This window comes from Homarus americanus, unplaced genomic scaffold (genome assembly GCF_018991925.1).
Source record: "Homarus americanus isolate GMGI-L3 unplaced genomic scaffold, GMGI_Hamer_2.0 scaffold19518, whole genome shotgun sequence".
Lineage (NCBI taxonomy): Eukaryota > Metazoa > Arthropoda > Malacostraca > Decapoda > Nephropidae > Homarus > Homarus americanus.
The window spans coordinates 445,884-466,206 of NW_024723340.1; the positions used below are offsets into that span (position 1 = coordinate 445,884).

The following is a 20,323-nucleotide window of genomic DNA, read 5'->3' on the forward strand; positions in this document are numbered from 1 at the left end:
ACATTTCTTATAATAGTTGCCCGGTGCAGAAACTAAGAGTGACTCATAACCCTGACCTACAACAGCAGCAGCAGCAGGAGGACGGTAAAGCTGTGTGTTATCACGCTCTAACAAAACTGGGTGAGTATGTCCACACACGATGACTCAACAATACATTAAGGGCGGCCACTCTCAGGGCTGAGTAGGTCACCTGGGAGAGGGGGAGTACACACGTGAGCCTCGGGTACAAAACACACATGATGGCCCTGCAGGAACACCCTACCCCTCAATACTCTACACCAGACAAAACACACATGATGGCCCTGCAGGAACACCCTACCCCTCAATACTCTACACCAGACAAAACACACATGATGGCCCTGCAGGAACACCCTACCCCTCAATACTCTACACCAGACAAAACACACATGATGGCCCTGCAGGAACACCCTACCCCTCAATACTCTACACCAGACAAAACACACATGATGGCCCTGCAGGAACACCCTACCCCTCAATACTCTACACCAGACTATTATCTTCCTCTTAATACATAAACAAGTAAAATTCCGTATTAACTTTTTATGTGGTAACCATTTTCAGATGTAGAAAAATTGATGAGTGACGCATTTTACTAATTTTTGCTTATATATATAAAATAGATGCTGCGTCTAATATATCCGATACAAGACGAACACACGATACACTGCCACAATCCCCTAATCCCTTGGTCAATACTAGACGCTGCGTGTTGTTCCTCCCAGGCCTCGGTATATGTCATAAGTATATAGTGTCTGTCTCGTAGGCATGATGGATGATCTCCAACATCAGCCCACAAGGTTTGATATTCCACTGCCATTGTCCGCCACCATGTACTGATCACACGAACGGGAATTTCATTAACCAAAACTGGCCGTCAAATAGACAATTTTAACCCAAGGATGACCATTACTGACTCATCTGCAGTCACAGACGGACCTGTATCTGCCAAGTTTTAGGGGAGTCCGAAAACCCCTTCAGGAGTCCCCGAGTTCCCAAGAGGGACAGGACTAGCTATAATGTCCTGCTCACTCGCTTGGGAAAATATTGATAACTGTAAAATATAACTAGCAATACAGTTTTTCTATGTGTAATAATAAAATAATAAATAATACGTTTACATTCCTCAAAATATAATAATAATAATAATAATAATAGTCGATATACAACATTGATATTATAAACAATTGTATTAATGAAATTATAAGAACATCTTCGCGAGATAATATCGACCAGGGGAACACTGTAGTATACCACGGAGTGGGTGAGGTGACGTGAAGCTCAGGGCCAGGTGGTTTGATAGTCCTTTAGGAGTACTGGGGTTTGGTGTATTATAAGAGCCAAGAGGCAGAAAGGACACCTCGGTGGGTGTAGGACACGTGAGGGCCGCCCACGCGCCCAGCAGTGTTGCCAGACATGAGGAATTTTCCCCAGATTTAGGGAATCTGAGGTATCTATGGGGAAATTGGGATATTCGTACTCAATTTGGGGAATTTCTGCACGGAATCAAAATTTTTCTTCCAATTGAAGTGCTTTGGAAAAAATTAAGAGATGAAAAGAGGAGATGATACCACCTATGTTTCCAAATTTGTCCTATTTTGTTACTAGTCAACTATGCCTTCCCCACTCTAATGCCACTCCAGAAATATTTTTTTCAGCTGTTGGTGGTGGAGTGGTAACGCGCGTATCTCTCACCAATATGTCAAGGGTTCAAGCGGAGACACGTGATAAGGGTGTTATCCAGTGACCTTACCAAACATCACAGGTTTCCCAGTCCCTGGTTTCCTCCTGTACTAACACTGGATAGACCAATCACCCGAACGGCTGATAAGTGGCTAAAATTACAAACAAATAAAATAATTTAAAAAACAAAACAAAGGAATTGATTGTCAACCAAGACACTAGTTGGAAAACCCCATTTGAGAAATAATCCTTGTTTCAGTTTTTCTGTTAGAGAAAACTACTGAAAAAGATGAACTCATGTATGTAATGCAAGTGATTCTGAGTAATGCAATGAAGGTTTTGTATTGATGTAATAGTGAAATGTACTGTAACTTGGCCTAACGGAAGAAAATTTAAATTGTTAAATTTCTTGTTTATCAACATCTTAATCTTTCTTTAAAATTCATCCTTAAATCTATTTTTCAGGCTACTGTATTTACAAATCAAATACTGATGTAATTATGATGTGTCTTTTAATCTTATCCAAATTATAAAATTTTTACCATATTGTTTGTTTAATCTTTTCAATAATTATCGTTTTTTCATTTAAATATTAAGAGAAATGTCAGAAATGGGAAATTGGGGGAATTTTGTCTCTGGATTTGGGGAATTTTAGGCTACACCGTCTGGTAACAGTGGCGTCCAGTCACACATACAGCGCAGCACGAGTGTGACGCGCGCACCTGCCTTATCAACAGCGCCGGCCTGGGCCCACACTGTTGCCACACCGCTCCTCCTCCTCCACCCATCACTTCCCCGCCATTTACAACTGCTGCCTTCCCTTCCTTGCTATTTACTGTATACATCAGTCTATAGAATATCATCTAAACTTAAATGTTATAATCGACGCTCAGTAGAAGTCAAGGAGAACCGCTCCTAGGTGATAACGTGAGGATAGTTGACGGTGGCAGTTGTGTTGGTGACGGCGTAAACCAACAAGTGACTGTCGCTGCCCCCTCGCACTACAAGCTCAGTCTCGCTCAGGCTCTCGCGGAGCTCGTCCACCTAAGCACCGTGAATCACGCTACTGCCACGCCACCCTTCTTTGGAGTCAAGTCTTCTCACTGTCAAAACAACTGGCTGGAAGCTACCAGTTTTAATCGTCTACTGTACATTTTCTTCAGTATCTGAGAACCAACTTCCCACCACTAACTTTCTTCCCCGAACCAATAGAACACGTGTTTTGAATAATCACAAACGTTTGCGGCAACGAAGAGCACTGCACACCCTTCACAAAACACCTGGGTGTTATCGCACGAAGTCCTTACCCGCACTGAGCCCTCCAGTGCACCACCACTAAAAGTACAGTACTCAATTAATGGATAAGATCTCTCGGTCCTTCTTGAGAAAGCTGTGTATATCATAGAGGACCCACACACCCCCAGCGGTAGGGCAGGTCACCCCTAGCACCTCATTCTTGAAACATCACTCAGCAACTATAAAAACGCTAAAGCACTGTCAAGCACTTATCTCAGGAGCCCATAAGCACTTACAGCAACTGGTAGTGAGCAGTCTCTCCTGTGACACTTACCAATCACGCCACTGCCAATCAGTCCATAAGTGCGTGTCACTCAGGCAGCAGGTGTTGACGAGGCCCTTCGGTGCCCCGCTTGTTTACCTTAGTTTGTGTCACATTTGTCGCCACAATTAATATGGCGGCAGCCTTAGTGGCCCGCGGGCCAGTTCGCTCGCGGTCCACTGAGATCCTATGTGCGGGTTCCTTCAGCATCGTGGTGGACAGCGTGGACGGCGACGTGACAGGCGGAGACGCTGACGACGCGGTGTTCGGGGAGGACGGTGGCGGCGGAGATACCGACGCCCGCAGTGACATCTCTAACGCCTCCAGCCGCGGCTCTAGGACCTCCATCTCCAAGGAAGAGGCCGACGCTAAGCTTGCACTCTTCAAGGTATGTTCCTGTCTCTGTTGTAAATAAAACTCCCTCTTTAGATACATTATTTAGGTATCCATGGCTTAGTATGCACAGTGACGTAATGTTAAGTGTTGTGAGTCAATGTGAAGGCTAAGAGTCACTTTGTATATTGCGTATAAAGTCGAGGATAAGAGCAAAAGTATGTGGAATATTTCTAATTGTTCCAGACTTTTCCTTTATCTTTCTGCTCTGTTCTTTCATCCCTCTCCTGTTAACATATCGTCATCTCTCTTTGAGGTTCCTATATTCCGTTGATGCAGTGTAAGATAAGTATGCAGTGTAAGATAAGTAAAGATAAAAGATAGAATTAGAATTATGGGTAGTGCGCGATTAACGAGGTATAAGTGGAAGTCTTCACCGAATAAGGGCACTTCACCACAAAATAAGACACCAGCGTTAGGAGATTCCTGTTTTAACTCGGTGCAGCAACATTAGATTAAAGATACGGGACCAGTTCAACGGGATACATGACTATAGCAATTCTGTTTTTCCTTAACTATCTCATGCTGTAGCCTGGCCACGGTATATATATATCAGATTGAGTATAAGTCTGTCTTGTGGTGTAACTACTTAGGTTTTAGACTCAATTCCCTGTTAGACGGTGTTCGGGAGACAAGTGTGTACTTTTCCTGTCTACAATAAAATGAGTTAGAAGCAGACTTGACTTCCCTCAACTTTCTTTTCATCTACTTTATAAAGGTCAATCATACATTCACACACAATAACAGACTCTCCTATACACTCAACCATACCAACTCCCTTACGAACACAGGTACACTCCACATATAGACCATGCTTTCTCCCTACTGACGCAGATCACACAAACACGCACGTCCTCGCGACTCTACACACACACACACAGGATTCCATATACACAAAACATCACATAAACACACAAACACAGCCCTAACGCGTGAACACACACACACACACACACACACACACACACACTCACACACACACATACATACATACATACCTTCTCCACTCCTATAAATATCCCTTATTCTCGGTTATTATCAATATACACACTCGTACACACTCCATGGTCACAAATACACCCTTTTACACTCCATGGTAACACACACACACACACACACACACACACACACACACACACACACACACACACACACACACACACACACACACACACACACACACACACACACACACACACACACACACACACTCGTCCTCTGCCAAAACAAACTGTAGTCGCTGCTAATGAGTCTGTCTCCAACCTATCCGCGATCTCTCCACCCAATCCTTCCTGCCCTCATCCCTGCCTCCTCTATCCCACCCCAGTCCTCCTCTTCCTTCTTCATTACCCCACCACCCACTCCCTCTACCTCTTCATTACCCCACCTCCCTCTCCCTCTTCACCACCACCCCTCCCCTCTCCCTCTTCATTACCCACCACCCCCTCTCCCTCTTCATTACCCTCCCCTCTCCCCCTTCATACCCTCCCCTCTCCTCCCCTCTCCATCTTCATTACCCACCACCCTCCCTCTTACATTTACCCACCACCCCTCCCTCTCCCTTTTCATTACCCACCACACCCTCCCTCTTCATTACCCACTACCCTCCTCTCCCCTCTCATCTTCATTACCCACCCCCTCCCTCTTACATTACCTGCCTCCCTCTCCCTCTCCCTCACCACCACCCTCCATTGCCTACCCTCCTCTTCATTACCCACCACCCACTCCCTCTTACATTACCCACCACCACCCTCCCTCTCTCCCTCTTCATTACCCACCACCCTCCCTCTTCCCCACTTACCCCCACCACCCACTCCCTCCCCCCCGACCTGCACGCACCACAGGCACCTAATTGGCACCCCGGGTTGGTACTTTGAAACAATCTCAACTTGCGTTTCCCTTACAACAAACTGTATTTTTTCTCTCACTAATTTGTTCTTAATAATTCCCTATTTGTTTTTTCTTGTTTATTATGTTCATTTATGTTCTTCGTGTTCACAATATAACAGAATTTTGGTGTTCATATTGAAGTCAACGAGTCAATTTATCAACTGGGGAAATATGGGAGTATCAATGATGATGATGATGATGATGATGATGATGATGACGATGATGATTACGATGATAATGTTAATAATAATAAAATAATAAAAACAACAATAATAATGGGAACAAGAAAATAACGAAAAGGAAAAATAAGAAAGAGAATGCTTGAATATATTTACACAGCCATTAAGAAACTACACAGACAGTATGTTCGTCTTCCACAGTCTCAGGAGCCACCACAGGCACGCCACACGAGGTCACAGGTCGGGTACAACTCCGTCAGGAAGGTGCTCAAGGCTGACCTCTCACACGGTAATTCGCTACATCCGTCGGTCGCAACCTCTATGAAAAGTGGAATAACTGGAGGAAATTTTCACTTAAGATTCTGCTGATTCTTTAAAATTCTGATTCTCAAAGACCCGAGATTCTTAAATATTCTGAGTTTCATAAATTCTGATTCTCGAAAATTCTGATTCTTAAAGATCCAAGATTATCAAAGATTCCGATTCGCAAAGGTCCAAGACTCACGAAAGTTCTGATCCTCAAAGCTCAAGGATTCTCGAAGATTCAGTCTCAAATATTCTGATTCACTGCTGTGGTGAGTACTGAACACACACGGCAAAGTATCACACTACGATGAGCACTGAACAAACACGATGGTAAACACAGAAGTGAGCACTGAGCCCTAAGGTACACGAGTACACTGAACACTACCACTGAACCTCCCTCGCCTGTACCTCTCCCCCATCTTCCCTCCTCCTCCTTCCCCCACCTTCTATCCTCTTCCCTCGCCCCCACCATCCCCTCCCTCCCCTCCTCCGCCATCCTCCTCCCCTCCTTTCTCCCCATCTCCGCCACCCTCCTCCCCATCATCCCACCTCCTCTTCCTCCTCTCCCCCATCTCCGCCACCCTCCTCCCCATCATCCCACCTCCTCCTCCCTCCCTCCCTCCTCCCTCCCCCATCTCCGCCACCCTCCTCCCCATCATCCCTCCTCCTCTTCCCTCACTCCTCCCCATCTTCGCCACCCTCCTCCCCATCACCCCCCCACCCACCATCTGCTCCACACACAAAGATGACTCAAAAGATGAATAGGTTTAAGGTCCGCTGAAAAGAATTCCCCTTTCTTGGCCAAGTGGGATTTACGAGCGCAATTATCAGGTTAATTTAGCGACAGGCGGAACCCATTGCGGGTAGCGGGACCAGTGACAAATTATTATTGTGTTGTGGTGATTCAAGAGACTTGTTACTGATTTGTTTAGTCCGGTGATCAAGCGACGTCTGCTACAGTGGTAATTAAGCGACCTCTACCACAGCAAGCGACCTCTGCCACAGCAGTAATGAAGTGACCTCTACCACAACAGTAATCAAGCGACCTCTACCACAGCAGTATTCAAGAGACCTGTACCACAGCAGTAATCAAGAGACCTGTACCACAGCAGTAATCAAACGACCTCTACCACAGCTGTGATCAAGTGACCTCTACCACTGCAGTAATCAAGCGACCTCTACCACTGCAGTAATCAAGTGACCTCTACCACAGCAGTAATCAAGAGACCTGTACCACAGCAGTAATCAAGAGATCTCTACCACAGCAGTAATCAAGCGACCTCAGCCACAGCAGTAATCAAGTGACCTCAGCCACAGCAGTAATCAAGTGACCTCTACCACAGCAGTGATCAAGTGACTTCTACCACAGCAGTGATCAAGAGACCTGTACCACAGCAGTAATCAAACGACCTCTACCACAGCAGTGATCAAGTGACCTCTACCACCACAGCAGTGATCAAGGACTTTACCACAGCAGTAATCAAGAGAATCTGTACCATGAAACAGCAATCAAAACGACCTCACCACAGCAGTGATCAAGCGACCTGCTACAGTGCAGTAATTAAGCGACCTCTACCACTGCAGTAATCAAGTGACCTCTACCACAGCAGTAATCAAACGACCTCTACCACTGCAGTAATCACCTCTACCACAGTGTCTACCACCAGCAGTGATCAAGCAAGCGACCTACCACAGCAGTATCAACGACCTCTACCACAGCAGTAATCAAGAGACCTGTACCACAGCAGTAATCAAGCGACCTACCACAGCAGTAATCAAGCACCACTGCAGTAATCAAGTGACCTCTACCACAGCAGTAATCAAGTGACCTCTACCACAGCAGTAATCAAGAGACCTGTACCACAGCAGTAATCAAGAGATCTCTAGTAATCAAGCGACAGCAGTAATCAAGCGACCTCAGCCACAGCAGTAATCAAGTGACCTCAGTAATCCACAGCAGTAATCAAGACCTCTACCACAGCAGTGATCAAGTGACTTCTACCACAGCAGTAATCAAGAGACCTGTACCACAGCAGTAATCAAGCGACCTCCGCCACATCAGTAATCAAATGACCTCCGCCACAGTCAAGGGAAGAATTTCGTTTTGGAAAGCTACTTGCCCAACAGGTCACGTACCACCAAAAACTGACTCGCCCCCTACAACTAACCTGAGACGTGGGGCTAGACCTGTACTTCACTACATTTATTCAATAATTCTTATCCTCGTGAAAAATTCTAACACGGCTCGAAAAAAAAAATAGGTCTCATAAATTTTTGGGGACAATTAAATTTAGACTTGCCAAGGAGGACGAGTAGAGGAAGAGTCACTTGCCCAGGAGGACGAGCAGAAAAGGGCGTCACTTGCCCAGGAGGACGAGCAGAAAAGGGCGTCACTTGGCCAGGAGGACGAGCAGAAAAGGGCGTCACTTGGCCAGGAGGACGAGCAGAAAAGGGCGTCACTTATCCAGGAAGACCAGGAGGACGAGTATAAAAGGGCGTCACTTATCCAGGAAGACGAGTATAGGAACGAGTATAAAAGGACTTATCCAGGAAGACGAGTATAAAAGGGAGTCACTTATCCAGGAAGACGAGTATAAAAGGCCGTCACTTGCTCAGGAGGACAAGTAGAAAAGGGAGTCACTTGCCCAGGACGACAAGTAGAAAAAGGAGTCATTTGCCCAGGAGGACGACTATATACAAAGGACGAATCACGCATATGAAAGCGGACGGGTACGAGTAAATTTGTGGAATCTTGAAAGTCTTACGTGATATATTCTGGTCTGGTGTAGCTTATTCATAACACATCAGGGGAGGATCTTGAAGCGTCTCGACTTGTTCCATCTCCAATGCTAAGTAGAGGAGATAGGGAGGGGGGATAAATTAAGGAGAAATAGAAAGATAAGAAGAGAAGGACAAGAGAAGAACGAAAGCAGAGAAAATGAGGGAGAGAGATAAGTAAGCAGGAAGATAAGATAAGGAAGAGATATTGGGAGGGAGAGATAAGAAAACAGGAATACAAGACAAAGGAGAGAGGTTAAGAGGAAAAGAGACAAGAACACAAGGAAAGGAAAAAGAAAAAGATTAGAAAGGAGGAAAATAAAAGAAAAAACAAAGGAAGGAGATAAGGGAGAGAGATGTGGAGGGAAGAAGCCAAGAGAAAAACGCAAGGAGGGAGACAAGGGAAAAAGTTTAGGATGGAGGGAGAGAAAGACCAGAGAAAAATACATTTGAAGTGAGAGAGACAAGAAAGAATTTAGGAAAGATGAGATGGATACAGAGGTACACACACACACACACACACAAGAAGAGAGAGAGAGAGAGAGAGAGAGAGAGAGAGAGAGAGAGAGAGAGAGAGAGAGCATTTCCTCAACAAAACATCACCGCCTGGCTCCAGGATGCTGCCCACGGGGTGTTGGCATATATCAAACGTAAACTAGTGTGAACAGATTCATAATCGCCTTTGGTGTTTTTGTACGACTTCTCCGTGAGCTCTGTTTGTGTTGGTGTTTTGTTTTTTGGTTTTGTTTTTACACCACACAAAGTTGACATATACAACAGACATTAGCACTGTGGTGGTGGGGGGTCTGTATAGCAAAATGGCCTTTCTGAGACAAAGTCGTACGTACGGTTTTACCAGAAGCCGAGTGGCGTGCCGTAAGCTACAAGTCGTTCACCAAATGTCGCATGACCAAACACACAAAAACAAAAAATAATAGAAAACATTATAGAAAAAAGCTCATCAACTCACTGTATAATAAATTCCTCTCAGTTACAACACACGAGAAGACACTAAGACGCTTCAACACTCTTTCATTAGTGAGGTCTTTATGCTCACCTTCTCCGGGACTGCATGGTGGAGCTCTGGGACCCACTGGCGACACACCTACACTTGAGCATAAACAACTAATTAAATGAAAAGCGAATATTATACATTTCATTCACCAAGACCCCGACCATGTCTAACAAACACCAAAATTTTCACCCATTATCTCTCTTAGTTTCTGCCTCATCAGTATTCCAGAACCACACAAATCCCACATATCTCTCCGTATCTCTCATCAGTATTCCAGAATGACACAAATCCCACATATCTCTCCGTATCTCTCATCAGTATTCCAGAACCACACAAATCCCACATATCTCTCATCAGTATTCTCCTGCAACATGATCCACATTTCTCGGTGAATCAGTAAGTCTTTTGAAAATAATCGTCCCTGACCATTTTTCCAGACTTATTGCTATTCGTAGCCAACTCTCTGGGTGTCGCAATGTCATAGGCACGCGCGTGTGATGAATGTTTCTCGTAATTGAAAATGTGAGAATCCATCTAAACTGTTTTATTTAATGAATGAACAAAAAAAAATAACAAAAATTGCAGCAACGAGATACTGTGCCTTCACTTAAAACAAATCAAAAGTAAGGTAGTGTATCTTTTCCGAAATTCTCGACCAACTCGTATATTTTTGTCTCCTATCTGGTATTAGGTGATCGTATCTAGTCGAGTTACAGTCTCGGTGTAATGTTTAGGTTATTTTTTGGACATCATTTTTGTGATTTAGCTCAGGTCAAGCAGGTGAGTGGGTTCTCGGGTCTTTAGTAACTAAGTGTATTTATCGGTGAAACTCTTTCAAGGATCTGGGTCATGGCTACCAGCTCCTTTCTTTAACATACACACCGGCCGCTGGCAGTCAGACTGGCGTGTGGTCCTCCTCCTCCATCACCCTTCTCTAAATTCCACAGAAAATGTTTAAAAGATGGATTGCTTTCTTCAGCAACGAGTTATTGTAGTGGAACAATTCTCCTAAGTCTCGTACTTCGGTACACTCACGCACCATAGTTTCGATGCACCCTCTATCCCTACTCCTGGCTCGAGGGAAGTCGTAGTCAGGGCTGCAAACCGAACGGTCCCTCTTGTATAGTAATGTTAAGTACTGTACAATCCAGCGAAGCTTCGAGCTACCACATTGCACTACTGAACGATGAATGGGGGGAAGTGAGAGTGAGGGAAGGGGGACGTTCGGTATGAAGCCAAGGCTACGACTTCCATCAAGTCAGGAGTAGGGGTAGAGGGTGCATCGAAACTATGGCGCTTGAGTGTACATAATAAGTTGTTAAAGAATGAAAAAAAACATATCGTAATTTCATGTTCGGGGAAAATTAAACGTGGAAAAAAATAGCTTTGTCAATAGTGATAATTAAAGTGTGAACCAATAATGATAGTATGATAAAGAACAATTGGTATCTGATAGTTCATATTCTTTCAACGTGGGTGATTTTCTCACAACTAATTAACTGTCAATAGACCTGAAGGCTGCCAACAGCATACCTGAGCTGACAGTTAGACAACTTACAGATTTACCTGAAATTTGTTCATTAGATCGGTGCAACAGGATGTAAAAAACACTCGTGTAAAAATGTTGGACTCTGAGTGACTTGTAAGTTCACAAACAGTAAGTGATGATCAGTGACTCCTGTGCGAGGCTTGTGGTCAGTGATGAAGATTATTGGATCATCTGAAAATTAGGCACCCGAGTTAATATCACCTGATGATTATGTACCGTAATGTTACCTGGGGGGTTAGGTTAGATTAGTTAAATAGTCCTAACATGTTCGATGGTTAGGTTAGGTTAATTTACAACCTCAGTGATTACAAGAAAGTCCGAAACATTTTAGGGTTTACGTGAAATCCCAAGTTGCAGAGTGACTGAAACAAAAATAAAACGACCCGTGTGAAACACTCCACCTGGCTACAGTCGTCTTAACAGGCACCTGACGAGAACATTATGTTGAGTATGTTGTTGTTACATGGTCCTGAATTTGGTCACACACACACACACACACCAAGAACTACTCAGAGAAGAGCACCATATGTTGATAAACAGAACAACTGTTTATGAAGCTTCAGACTCAAAATATCAAAGATTCAATTACGATATTTCTTCCAAGTCGGTGTCTGACAACTTCTGTACATATGGTTTAAGAGACAACTGACTCCCTGCATATTTTGTGGTCTGAATTCCTCTGTTGCCTCCAGCGGGGATATGGAAATTTTACCCGTCTTTCCGTTCGTGTGTGTGTACATAATCTATACCATGTTGATGTAACCCAACAAGAACGCGGACACGCTCGACACTCAGTCCAGTACAGTACAATATATTCCCATCAATACATTTGTGGAGTTTTGGTCCCTTTTGCCTCTATGACGACAGGAGAGACTGTGGACTCTTTCGCTTAATATATAGTTCCTGTTGCCTCTGACCCTCCCGCGTTATAAATGCATACACCATAATGAACAACAAGGATGACAGGGAATTGGTAAACTGCTCATAAAACGAAATGAAAAACCTCACTCAACCTTCTGAAAACTTCCATTACTAATTCCAAAAGAGACGGGCAGTGACCTGACTAACGCAGGAAAAATTATGTACAAAAAACAGTTAAAAATGTCCGCTAGAATGTTTGCATGTTGTTGGTGAATAAATTCTCATGAAACTTACTACACAAGTTTCTTACCTAACTTTCAACACAAAATTCTCTGTTATGTAACAATACAAAATTCTTGGGTAACTTGTTAAGAGAAAATTCTCAACAACTCACGAAACAAAATTCATACTTGACTTAAAGCAGCCATGTGAGGCAATAACAGGGCGAGGCAGCAACCACGTGAGGCAATAACAGGGTGAGGCAGCAGCCACGTCAGGCAATAACAGGGTGAGGCAGCAGCCATGTGAGGCAATAACAGGGTGAGGCAGCAGCCATGTGAGGCAATAACAGGGTGAGGCAGCAGCCACGTGAGGCAATAACAGGGTGAGGCAGCATCCGTGTGAGGCACTAACAGGGTGAGGCAATAACAGGGTGAGGCAAGCAGCCACGTGAGGCAATAACAGGGTGAGGCAGCAGCCATGTGAGGCAACAGGGTGGGCAGCCATGGGGCAACAGGGTGAGGCAGCAGCCATGTGAGGCAACAGGGTGAGGCAGCAGCCACGTGAGAACAACAGGGTGAGGCAGCAGCCACGTGAGGCAGTGGGGCAGCCATGTGAGGCCAACAGGGTGAGGCAGCAGCCACGTGAGGCAATAACAGGTGAGGCAGCAGCCATGTGGGGCAATAACAGGGTGAGGCAGCAGCCATTGAGGCATAACGGGTGGGGGCAGCAGCATCGTGTGAGGCACTAACAGAGTGAGGCAATAACAGAATTAAAGGCAATAAAAGGTGAGGACCAGTCGTGGAGGCAATAACAGGGTGAGGCAGCATCCGTGTGAGGCAATACAGAATTGAGGCAGCAGCCATGTGAGGCAATAACAGTGAGGCAGCAACCATGTGAGGGCAATAACAGGGTGAGGCAGCAACCGTGAGGCAATAACAGGGTGAGGCAATAACAGGGTGAGGCAGCATCCGTGAGGCAGGAGTGGAGGTCATGTGAGGCAACAGGGTGAGCAGGTGAGCAAAAAGAAAGCAGTCATGTGAGGCAATGGGGGTGAGGCAGCAACCATGTGAGGCAATAGGGTGAGGCAGCAACCATGTGAGCAATAACAGGGTGAGGCAGCATCCGTGTGAGGCAATAACAGGTGAAGGCAGCAGTCATGTGAGGCAATAACAGGGTGAGGCAGCAATATGTGAGGCAATAACAAGGTGAGGCAGCATCGTGAGGCAACAGGGTGAGGCAGCAGGATGTGAGGCAAAGGGTGAGGCAGCATGTGAGGCAAACGGGTGAGGCAGCATCCGTGTGAGACAGGGTAGGCAGCAGTGATGTGAGGCAATAAGTAAGGCAGCAGTCATGAGGCAATAACAGGGTGAGGCAGCATCCGTGTGAGGCAATAACAGGTAAGGCAGCAGTGATGTGAGGCAATAACAGGGTGAGGCAGCAACCATGTGAGGCAATAACAGGGTGAGGCAGCATCCGTGTGAGGTAATAACAGGGTGAGGCAGCAGTCATGCGAGGCAATAACAGAGGAGGCACAACAGAGTGAGGCAATAACAGGTGAGGCAGCAGTCATGTGAGGCAACAACAGGGTGAAGCAGGAGCCATGTGAGGCAATAACAGGATGAGGCAGCAACCATGTGAGGCAATAACAGGGTGAGGCACACAGAGTGAGGCAATGACAGGGTGAGGCAGCAGTCATGTGAGGCAATAACAGGGTGAGGCAGGAGCCATGTGAGGACACAGGTGAGGCAGCATCCGTGTGAGGCACACAGGGTGAGGCAGCAGTCATGCGGAATAACAGAGTGAGGCACAGAGTGAGCAACAAAGAGTGAGGCAGCAATCATGTGAGGCAATAACAGGGTGAGGCAGCAGCCATGAGGCAATAACAGGGTGAGGCAGCAACCATGTGAGGCAATAAAGAGGGTGAGGCAGCATCCGTGTGGGAGGCAATAACAGGGTGAGGCAGCAGTCAGTGAGCAATAACAGGGTGAGGCAGCAACCAGGAGGCAATACAGGTGAGGCAGCATCGGGTGAGGCAATAACAGGAGGCAATAACAGAGTGAGGCAATAACAGGGTGAGGCAGCAGTCATGTGAGGCAATAACAGGGTGAGGCAGCAACCATGTGAGGCATAACAGGGTGAGGCAGCATCCGTGTGAGGCAAACAGGGTGAGGCAGCATCCGTGTGAGGCAATAACAGGGTGAGGCATAACAGGGTGAGGCAGCAGTCATGTGAGGCAATAACAGGGTGAGGCAGAGCCATGTGAGGCAATAACAGGGTGAGGCAGCATCCGTGTGTGAGGCAATAACAGGGTGAGGCAGCATCGTGTGGGAGGCACACAGAGGAGGCAATAACAGGGTGAGGCAGCAGCTCATGTGAGGCAATAACAGGTGAGGCAGGAGCCATGTGAGGAGCTAACAGGGTGAGGCAGCATCCGCAGGAGGCAATAACAGGGTGAGGCAGCAGTCATGTGAGGCAATAACAGGGTGAGGCAGAAGTCATGTGAGGCAATAACAGGTGAGGCAGCAAACTATGTGAGGCAATAACAGGGTGAGGCAGCATCCGTGTGGAGGCAATAACAGGGTGAGGCAGAAGTCATGTGAGGCAATAACAGGGTGAGGCAGCAACCATGTGAGCAATAACAGGGTGAGGCAGCATCCGTGTGAGGCAATAACAGGGTGAGGCAATAACAGGGTGAGCAGCAGTCAGTGTGAGGCAATAACAGGTGAGGCAGCAGCCATGTGAGGCAACAGGGTGAGGCAGCATCGTGTGAGGCAACAGGGTGAGGCAGCATCCGTGTGAGGCAGCAGTCATGTGAGGCAAACAGGGTGAGGCAGCAGTCATGTGAGGCAATAACAGGTGAGGCAGCAGTCATGTGGAGGCAATAACAGGGTGAGGCAGCAGTTATGTGAGGCAATAACAGGGTGAGGCAGCAGTCATGTGAGGCAATAACAGGGTGAGGCAGCATCCGTGTGAGGCAATAGCAGGGTGAGGCAATAACAGGGTGAGGCAGCAGCCATGTGAGGCAATAACAGGGGTGAGGCAGCATCCGTGTGAGAGGCAATAACAGGTGAGGCAGCAGCCGCCGTGAGGAATAACAGGGTGAGGCAGCAGCCATGTGAGGAAAACAGGGTGAGGCAGCAGCCGTGTGGAATAACAGGGTGAGGCAGCAGCCATGTGAGGCAATAACAGGGTGAGGCAGCAGCCGTGTGAGGCAATAGCAGGGCGAGGCAGCAGCAGGGTGAGGCAGCAGGAGGGGCAGGCAGCAGCAGGGTGAGGCAGCAGCCGTGTGAGGCAATAGCAGAGACGAGGCAGCAGCAGGGTGAGGCAGCAGGAGGGTGAGGCAGCAGGAGGGTGAGGCAGCAGGAGGGGGCAGGCAGCAGCAAGGGTGATGCAATAACAGGGTGGGCAGCATCCATGTGAGGCAATATCGGTGAGGCAGCATCCGTGTGTGAGGATAATAGGGTGAGGCAGTAGCCGTGAGGCAATAACAGGGCGAGGCAGCAGCCGTGTGAGAGCAATGGGCAGCAGCCGCCGTGAGGCAATAACAAGGTGAGGCAGCAGCAATGTGAGGCAATAACAGGGTGAGGCAGCAGCCGTGTGGGAATAGCAGGGCAGGCAGCAACAGGGTGAGGCAGCAGGAGAGGCAGGCAGCAGCAGAGGTGAGGCAGCAACCGTGTGGGGCAATAACAGGGCGAGGCAGCAGCAGGGTGAGGCAGCAGCAGGAGGCAGGCAGCAGCAGGGTGAGGCAGCAGCAGGTGGAAGCAGCAGCAGGGTGAGGCAACAGTAGGGGTGAGGCAGCAGCAGGGTGAGGCAGCAGCAGGGTGAGACAGCAGAAGGCTGGGGCAGCCGTGTGAGCAGTGCAGGTTGGGGCAATAGTGGGGCAGAGGCAGCAGCAGGGTGAGGCAGCAGCAGGGGTGAGGCAGCAGCCGTGTGAGGCAGTAGCAGAGGTGAGGCAGTAGCAGGGTGGGGCAGTAGTAGGGCGAGCAGCAACAGGGTGAGAGCAGCAGCAGGAGGGGCAGAGCAGCAACAGGGTGAGGCAGCAGTAGGGTGAGGCAGCAGCAAGGTGAGGCAGCAGCAGGGTGAGACAACAGCCGTGTGAGGCAGTAGGGGTGAGACAGCAGCCGTGTGGAGGCAATAGCGGGTGGGGCAATAGTAGGGGGCGGTAGCAACAGAGGGTGAGGCAGCAGCAGGAGGGGCAGGCAGCAGCAGGGTGAGGCAGCAGTAGAGTGAGGCAGCAGCAGGGTGAGGCAGCAGCAGAGATGAGACAGCAACAGGGTGAGGCAGCAGCAGGAGGGGCGAGCAGCAACAGGGTGAGGCAGCAGCAGGATTGAGGCAGTAGCAGGAGGGTGAGACAGTAGCAGGGTGAGGCAGCAGCAGGAGGGGCAGGCAGCAGCAGGGTGAGGCAGCAGCAGGGTGAGAACAGTAGGGTGAGACAGTAGCAGGGTGAGGCAGCAGCAGGAGGGGCAGGCAGCAGCAGGGTGGGAGGCAGCAGCAGGTGAGGCAGCAGCAGGGTGAGACAATGCGGGTGAGGCAGCAAAGCAGGAGGGGCGAGCAACAACGGGGTGAAGACGTGCAGGGGTGAGACAGTAGCAGGGTGAGACAGCAGCGGGGTGGAACAGCAGCGAGATTGAGGCAGCAGCTGTGTGAGGCAATAGCTGGGAGTGATGCAGTAGCTGGGTGAGACAGCAGCAGGGCGAGGCAGTAGCAAGGTGAGACAGGGCAAGTGAGGCAGTAGCAGGGTGAGACAGCAAAGGGGTGAGGCAGTAGCCGTATGAGGCAGTAACAGGGTGAGACAGCAGCAGGGTGAGGCAGCAGCCGTGTGAGGCAGCAGCAGGGTGAGACAGCAGCAGGGTGAGGCAGCAGCAGGGTGAGGCAGCAGCCGTGTGGAGGCAGCAACAGGGTGAGGCAGTAACAGGGTGAGGCAGTAGCAGGGGTGAGACAGCAACAGGGTGAGGCAGTAGCGGGGTGAGACAGCAGAAGGGTGAGGCAGTAGCAGGGTGAGACAGCAGCAGGGTGGCAGAAGCAGGGTGAGACAGCAGCAGGGTGAGGCACAGGGGTGTTCAATGAACACCTCCCCAGCACTAAACCACACTCATCATCCGCTTATGTGGGACGCAATATTGTGAGGCCGGGAGGAGGGGGAGTAGGGAGGGTGGGTGGGGTAGAAGGAGGTGTGGGGGTGGGGGTGGGGGGTAGGGAGGAGGAGGAGGAGGATGAGGAGGGAGGAGGAGGAGGAGGAATAGGAGGAGGAACAGTAAGAGGAAGAATTACAGAAAGAGGTCAGGAGAAAGTTTAAGAGGAGGTGGAGGATGAGAAAGAAAAGGGGGATGATAAAGAATAAGAGAAGGAGGAAGAAGAATGAAAAGAAAATAGAAAAAACAGGAAGAAGAGGATATAAAGGAAGAGAGAGAGTGTGTGTGTTTGTTTCATACACGTGTAAAGCCTTCGAGTGTATGCATTATCACGTTAGCACGCTGGGGAGGGAAAGAGAGAGAGAAGGCCCTGCATATCTGACGCACCTAACAATGCAACTTTTCCTCCCGACACAAAAGACTCGGGGCAATGTTTGTAAACACACGCACAAACACACACACACACACACACACACACACACACACACACACACACACACAAAAGCCTATACGCGTCAATGTTGGCGAAACGCGGCCTAACCTCTCATTCCCAGCCAGTATGTCTTCAACGTCAACCTCGTTAGACACTCCCTGAACGCGTCTACTATCTTCACCAGCATCAAGTTCGTTTAAACATTTGCTTCCGAAGGGGGTCGGAGGGATTGGTCTTAAACCTAAAACTCGCTAAATACTCCTGGGAGGCGTTTATCAACATCCTCCTCGTTAAACACTCGTTGGCATCTATCATCAACATTAACCTCGTCAAACATTTCCGGAAGGCTTTCGCCACCAACGTCGTTAAACACTCCCTGCGGGAGAGGGGCGTTTACTTCTGCGTATTGATTCTGGCAGAGGTGGTATCGAACCCCTGCCAGGTGTTGCCTCGCGAGAAACTGCGTGCCATCTCGACTAGTCCCGGAACGAACCTACATTAATGAGTCACTGAGGGCATGAAGGGGGTATGTGCAGGTAGAGAGTAGAGGTAGATGAGGTTGGGGGAGATGGATGACGTAGAGAAAATATGGGGTACCATGGTATGGGCGTTGAAGGTATAGCAATGGGGGATATGAGGCTACCTTGGTATGGGAGGTGAAGGAACAGTATCATATTATGACAGTGAACCTTAGTAGCGGAGTTTTAAGAAAGTTTACAAATACCTGGTTGCTGGGTTACCGTCGGTCAAATCGACTTATTGTTTACCACTGTTTGTATACCTGTACTGTGCCTGTAAATTATCGGGCATACCTGTACTATATATGTACTACACTGTTTGTATTCTTGCTGTTTCTAGACATAATTTGCATACCTGTTATGTGCGTAAATTATTTGTATACCTGCACTATCTAAGCACATTGTTGGGTATACCTGCTCTGTATGTGTACATTGCTTGTATACTTGTAATAATTGTAACGGTACATTATTACAGTTATTAGTATACCTGTACTACCTCTGTATATTGTATGCCTCCATGTACTGTCCTGTACACTTGCACTATCTATATGTGAACTGCATGACGATTTGACATAAAATATAAACATATATCTTTGTATGGAAATTATGGTATATGAAAGTATTAAGTAACTATGGAGGCTTGTGTCTTTTTTTTAGTTTAACAAATTTATTGGCAGAGCTTGTAGTACAGTTTGTCTATTCTGAGTAATTCAGCCAGGTCTTGACACTGAGGGTGGTATCACTTCTCACTGCCACGCAGGACAGAGGTTCATACACAAAGAAATACATCATATTCATTAACAGCTATAAATGTAAAGAGGTCAGATTCATATGGGTAATGTCACTGTTCACTGCCATGCAGGACAGAGGTTCATACAAAGAGATGCATCATATTCATTGACACTATATATAGGTCAGATTCATTGGGTAATGCCACTGTTCACTGCCATGGGACAGAGGTTCAGTACACAAGAAAGAAATACATCATATTCATTAGCAGTATATATAGGTCAGTGGATCACATACATTGAGTCATATTCTAATTGAAGACTAATCAGTGTGGGCCAGCAGCAAATTTGGGATAAACAGCAAGAATGTCCTCAAGCACACCTGATTCAATGAAGTAATTACATAGTTCAAGATACAATAAGTCAGGTGGCCTGAAGTCTTTGATGTCACATTCAATAATATAGTGTTCAAGTGTATGCTTTAAGGTTTATCACAAAGTTTGCATGCTGAGTGTTCCGGTATGGGTACAGCGTTACTAACTTGCCAGATGTGTCTGTATCCTAGCCTAATTCTGGCCAAGACTACATCACATTGTGGTCGTCCTTATGCTGGCTACCGGTACCTCTTGTTCAAATTTGTCATATTTACTAATGCTACAACTGTCAGGTCTCTCTGCATTTCTCACTTCTTCTAGATCAGAGTTCATGATTCTGACTTGAATGTTTTAATTACAGCATTGGACAGGCCAAGGTCACGGTCAACATTTTCTTTCTTACATGCCTCATTGGAGTCTATCAGCACGGTCATGATACCTGATTCAACATGGGACGGAATCCACACAAATTCGATACGAAAGTTGTTCTCATTGGCAGTTATCACATTCCTTTTAATATCACATACAACTTTAGACATAGAGCCTGACGGGCTGTTCATTGATTTCAAAGCACTTTGAGAGTCACAGAATATCACCCCACCTCCATTTTCTTTGAGGTAGTCTGTGGCTAAGTAGATTCCAGTTAGTTCAGTTTGTGTTGTGCTGGCCCAGTTGTTCAGCCTTTG

General features: G+C 47.4%; 1 protein-coding gene across 1 annotated transcript in view; it reads left to right on the forward strand.

Moving 5' to 3' along the window:
- Positions 1-2,493: 2,493 nt before the first annotated feature.
- Positions 2,494-20,323, forward strand: part of LOC121863415 — a 100,702-nt gene continuing 82,872 nt past the window's right edge. The window contains exon 1 of the mRNA XM_042362070.1: positions 2,494-3,647. Coding sequence (XP_042218004.1) covers positions 3,393-3,647 — 255 coding nt within the window. The 5' untranslated portion in view covers positions 2,494-3,392. The remainder of the gene's footprint in view (positions 3,648-20,323) is intronic.